General features: G+C 36.2%; 1 protein-coding gene across 3 annotated transcripts in view; it reads right to left on the reverse strand.

The window, feature by feature from the left end:
* Positions 1 to 6,000, reverse strand: part of WDR70 (WD repeat domain 70) — a 305,870-nt gene that overhangs the window by 292,741 nt on the left and 7,129 nt on the right. For 2 of the 3 annotated variants that reach the window (XM_044916946.1, XM_021696297.2), the window contains one exon: positions 1,668 to 1,788. In XM_044916946.1, coding sequence (XP_044772881.1) covers positions 1,668 to 1,788 — 121 coding nt within the window. The remainder of the gene's footprint in view (positions 1 to 1,667; positions 1,789 to 6,000) is intronic. The other variant, XM_044916945.1, reaches the window with a different exon arrangement.

Below are 6,000 nucleotides of genomic sequence, written 5' to 3' on the forward strand. Positions count from 1 at the left end.
GCGCCTGGGTGGCTCAGTTGTTAAGCGTCTGCCTTTGGCTCAGGTCATGATCCCAGGGTCCTGGGATCAGCCCCACATCGGGCTCCCTGCTCAGTGGGAAGCCTCTTCTCCCTCTCCCACGCCTCCTGCTTGTGTTCCCTCTCTCACTGTGTCTCTCTGTCAAATAAATAAATAAAATCTTTAAAAAAAAAAAAACATCATATTGTTTAGGAAAACTTATATCTAATAAAACTATTAAAAAGAGGAAGGAAGGATAAACAAAGTGGAGGAGAGAGAAATACGAGCAGAGAGAGAGGACATCAAACACACTCGTAAAGCTCTACACTTACGGGTATTGACTTCATTGTTCTCTTTACTTTAAGTGCAGGATATCTAAAGTTTTATATGTATGACATACTTCATAGCAAAAACTTTTTGTTTAATTAAGGGGAAAAACATCCCTGACCTTACGGTGTCAATAATCTTATACAAGAACATATAACAAAAACAGTACATTATAGTATATAATATGCTAAGTGCTATACTAGACATATAAGGGGAAAGATCTTAAAATATGCAAAACAATATTATATATGTCTTAGGGATATAGAAATACGTTATAATGTTATAAAGAGAGACGTAAAAAATATTTTAAGTTCGGAAGATTGGTTACCTCTGCCAAGAAGGGAGGGAGATGCAATGGAAGGCAGTTCTAAGAAGTGTTCACTGTAAAAGTTTACTTCTTAAGTTGTCTAGTGAGTACAGTTCTTTATTATCTTTTTGATAGTCTTAAATACTTCATAATAATCTTATTTAAAATTTTAAAGTAATTTTTATTAATCTAGAAAAAAGAAAGTAGCATAATAATCTATTTAAGGAAAAATAATTGCCTAAGAAATAGATCTTAAAAACATTAAAATATGATCAAACACATGAAAAAATGTTTGTACAATGAAAAACAAGTTTTTTAAAAAGCTAGAGAACGAGAAAATATATCAAATCTAACAAGTTTATCAAAATACATAGAAAGTATGAGGTCCAAATTCAAGTGGAGAAAGAAATAATCAAATTTTATTTTTTAATAAGACATCAAAATCACAAGAAAAAAAATGTATAGCCTTAAAGCAAAGAAGTAATCAGATTTTATTTTTTTAAAAGACATCAAAATCACATGAAAAAATGTATAGCCTTAAGGCAATTAAAATTATGCAAAAATTACAAAACTTCAAAATGCCTCAATGAAGAAAAAAGTTAACAGTTTTCTCCTGCCTATATTTTTTACTGTTATTTTTTTTCCTAATAAAAGAAAGCCACTGGCAAAAGGGCCTTTAAAAGTCCTTAAATAGGGATGCCTGGGTGGCTCAGTCAGTTAAGCGTCTGCCTTCCGCTCAGGTCATAATCCCAGGGTCCTGGAATCGAGCCCCGCATCAGGCTCCCTGCTCAGCAGGAAGCCTGCTTCTCCCTCTCTGCTCCCCCAGTTTGTGTGTGCTCTCTCCCTCTGTCTCTCCCTCTGACAATAAAACCTTAAAAAAAATAAAAGAAAAAAAGAAAAAGATACCAGGTTCTTAGAACAAAATCAGTCTTTATCCTTTTTTTTTCTTTGCAAAACTACCAGTTTCAATTACCTAAGATTAAACACCTAAATGGGAATGACAGTTTAACAGAATCTTTTTAAGAAAGTCAAGCACCTGGAAGATGACTTGGAGCAATCTCTGACTACATGTGAGCCCGATGATGTTGGTTCAATATCTTCATTTTGCCTTCTTAATTCTTTCTCTCTGTTCATTTCTTCCTCTTTTTCTCTTGCTTCTGAAAAGGTTTTTAAAAATTTCCAATAGTTAAGACTTCAAAATTTGTCAGGATTAATAAAGGCTAAAAATTAATATAGTCAAAGAGATGTAATTTAGAGTGGTACTAAAAGCAAAAACTTATCAACCTAAATACCCAAATTGGGAAAATAACTGAACTACTGTTTATTAACATAAAATACAGCCAATAGGGACACCTGGGTGGCTCAGTCAGTGAGCATCTACCTTCGGCTCCAGCATGATCCCGGAGTCCTGGGATCCAGTTCCCAGTTGGGCTCCCTGCTCAGCAGGGAGTCTGCTTCTCCCTCTTCTTGCCGCTCCCCCTACTTGTGCTCTGTATCTCTCTCTCTGACAAATAAATAAAATCTTTTAAAAATTAATTTAATTAAATACAGCCAATAAAAATAGTGATGGAAACTATACAAATCTGGGAAACTAACAACAGATATGCTAAGCTAAATGAGCATGTGAATAGTATATGAATGACACTGCACTATCTAAGGGGGCACCTGACTGGCTCAATCGCTGGAGCATGTGACACTTAACCTCAGGGTTGTGGGTTTGAGCCCCGCACTGGGTATAGAGATTACTTAAAAATAAAATCTTAAAAAATAAAAATTTAAAAAAGTAAAAAGAGGGGCGCCTGGGTGGCTCAGTTAAGCGTCTGCCTTTGGCCCCGGTCATGATCCCAGTATCCTGGGGTCTAGCCCTGAGTCGGGCTCCCTGCTCGGCAGGGAGTCTGCTTCTCCCTCTCCCTGCCCCCTGCTTGTGCTCTCTCTTACTATCTCTCTGAAATAAATAAATAAAATCTTTTAAAAATAAATAATTAATTAATTAAAATAAAAATATGTGGAAGGTGATAAGCAAAAAATAAAGTATCCAAAGGTAAGAGTTTAGGTAATTTCACTTTTTATTCTTAGTATTTTAAACTATAAAATCAGAATTTTGTTCATTTCTGAATTTCCCCCACTGGATTTGTGGTAAGGGACTTCCCACAAAAATCATGAGAAAATTTCAGATTTCTAGAGTTACTTACCTTGGAAACACAAAAAAAAATGATCCAAAGAAATCTGATCTTTTTCCTCTGATAATGTCACTCTACAATTGGGGGGCACACAGGAAGGAAATGAATTATATGAATAGTCTGGTTCTCAACTACCACCACCCTCACTAACCTGAGATAATCTTTAACATTTTTTCTTAATAATGAAAAAATAATACACCTAAAAGTATCAAAAGGCACTTATTAATTGGAATGTTGTACTCTTTAGGGTCTTTTGTTGATAGGATATGGAGGATAAGAAACAAGAAGATAACAAATATATGTTTGTAACTAGACAGCCTTTTATTTCAAACAGGGAAGATAAAACTCTACAGGAAGAGCTAAGGCAAACACTATAGCGCTAGCTCACGTTGATATTTTTTGTGCTCACCACTGGGCTAAGGTGGGTGGGTTAGATAATTCTGCACTCTGATGCTGAGGTTGAAAAAAATAAAAATAAGGAAGATAACATCTAAATATAAGAGCGGGCCTGCACGGCTCCTACCCTCATCCTGCTTCTCTAGTCAATCCCCCCATACTCTCCAGGGTGGGAGGGGAGAGGCTAGGGTGAGACCACACTTGGACAGTTGATCCTGGGCTCTGGTCTTGGGGCACTTCTCACCTTAATCAGTAAACAATACCTACGTGTACATTATTAGCCTCCCATCCGGCAGCCATTCCTTCCTTTTTCCCTTGCTAAGAAAACCCACAATTTTCTCCAGATAAGAGGGAGGAGGTGCTTCAGCAGAGGCTGGGCCCCTCCCTGCCCAGAGGGGTAAAGCTTGATTCCAAATCAACTATATTGCTCTTACCAGTGGCGGTTTTTTGGAACTGATGTTCCACACTAATACCAGCCAATAAGATATGAGAAGTCAGCTGGAGGAACATTTGAGAAAGGTTTTCTTACTTCTAAAAATATATATATATACAAAGCAGTATCCTTTCAGCCTGTGGATGTGGTCATCCGCATGTAACAAAATTTCACCTACAATTTCCAGTCATGAGGGCAGTCGGCTTAAAATAAGCCAATACCCTGAAACTGGCAAAGCAGAAAAAGGGGGAAAAAAAACTTAACATTCTTCAGGTCAGGACTCAGAAGGTGGAAGAGCCCCATTCCAGAGTTGTTTTCATGTGTAACACTAAATTTTTCTTATTTGAGCCATCTTCAATTAGATCTTCTAGGACTTCTTTGCAAGTAACCACCTTATAATAACAACCTTAATTTAACAAATATAATAGCAGCTAATACTTACATGGAGCTTACTATGTATCAGGTACTGTTTTAAGCACTGCCTATAAATCAGCTCCTTTAATCATCACAACAACCTCTGAAGTAGGTACTATTTTTTTTTAGCTTGTGGTATAATTGACAAAATTGTAAAATATTTAAAGTGTACAATGTGATGATTTAATATACATCTACATTACGAGAAGATTCTCCCCATGGAGTCAATGAACAGATCTATCACCCCACATATTCACCCTTTTTTAAGTGAAAACATTTAAGTTCTACTGTCTTAGCAAATTTCAATTATACAATACAGTTGATGTAGGTACTATTATTTTCACTCCACATTTGAGAAATCTACGCCATAGAAAAGTTAAGTAACAAAGCTATGAAGTCCCCAAGCAGTGAACTGAGGCTCTACAACTTGATCTTTCCAAGATGTGACCAGACTTTCTTAGAGACAAAATTACCCAGTGAGCACCACCTACCTTATATAATAGTTTGCCTGCCTTTCTCTCCAAAGCCCAGCCCTTTACTGCATGCTTGTGGCCAGACTATCTGGAAACTGAGCCGCTTACCTGTCCAACTAGAGTTCCTCACCAGAGGATAAATACTCCAAACTACTTGTACCTAGTAAAGCATCTAATTTTTTTTAAAGATTTTATTTATTTATTTGTCAGAGAGAGAGAGAGCATGCGAGCACAAGCAGGGGGATGGCAGGCAGAGGGAGAAGCAGGCTCCCTGCTGAGCAAGGAGCCCACTGCTAGACTCGATCCCAGGACCCTGGGATCATGACCTGAGCAGAAAGCAGAGGCTTAACAGACTGAGCCACCCAGGCATCCCCAAGCATCTAATTTTTTTAATTTAAAATTTAAAAAAAATTTTTTAAACACTAGCCAGGATTTTCTAATCAGAGTTTTCTGCCATCACCTGTTGCTTCATTAAAGCAAGGGACAAAGATAAAAAGTGGGATTAAGACATTTTAGAGGGGAAAAAAAATATCTTCCTCATTGTTAAGTGAGGACAAAAACCAAAACCAAACAGAATTCAGTAGTCTGTAACTCCCTGCAAAGGGTATCATTTCATGCATTTTCATCAAATGTGGAACCAAGCACACTATAAGCACTGTAAAAATGCTCTGTATCTTCCCTTAACCAAAGTGAATTAACCTACTATCCCACACCTAATTTTATTCTTCCAAGCACCTGATTTTATTGTTCTCTACTTTCAAACAGTTACCAATTTTTGGATAGCCATTTCTGCAAAAGCTCCTCCATATGTATGCAATTTTTGTCTAGGTAACAGCAAACTATCCAAAACTACCATCTCCCATCTGGGCTCATTCACACAAATTGCAGACTCAAAGGAATGTAATTTGGCACGTGAAAATCTCAGAGCCAATCATTATAGCAATCACTTAACTTAAAGGAAGAAATGAGACTTAAGATAAAATGTAAAGGAAATAAAATTACTGTAAATATAAGCTAGAATAAATGTTTTCTAATCATGATATTCTTTTTACCCATGGGACTTAAATCTTGCTAAATCTTTTTGTTACTCTAACTTAAAACAATTCACTAGCCTACCAATTTCATGTAAATCTACATTTAATTCTAAATATTTAATGCCAAAATACTAGGAAATTAAAAAATAAGAACATTTTAACTACATTAATTACATTTCTCCATTAAATATTTAGGGATGTAACTATTATGTACTAAGCTCTACTAGGCACTGTAAGTATAAGATGAAAACAAGGTTCTTATCCTCAATACGTGAACAATATTAGGATAAAATTTATAGTATTTTTTAAAGTGTTATGGAAACAAAGGCAGGGAACAATTATTATGTCCAGACAGGTTTTCAAAAAATTCCTAGAAAAAGTAAAATATGTGTGAGGGCTTAAAGGATGAGATAGGATTTACCCAGGTAGGAAGACCATT

The sequence above is a fragment of the Neomonachus schauinslandi genome, chromosome 7 (genome assembly GCF_002201575.2).
Source record: "Neomonachus schauinslandi chromosome 7, ASM220157v2, whole genome shotgun sequence".
Lineage (NCBI taxonomy): Eukaryota > Metazoa > Chordata > Mammalia > Carnivora > Phocidae > Neomonachus > Neomonachus schauinslandi.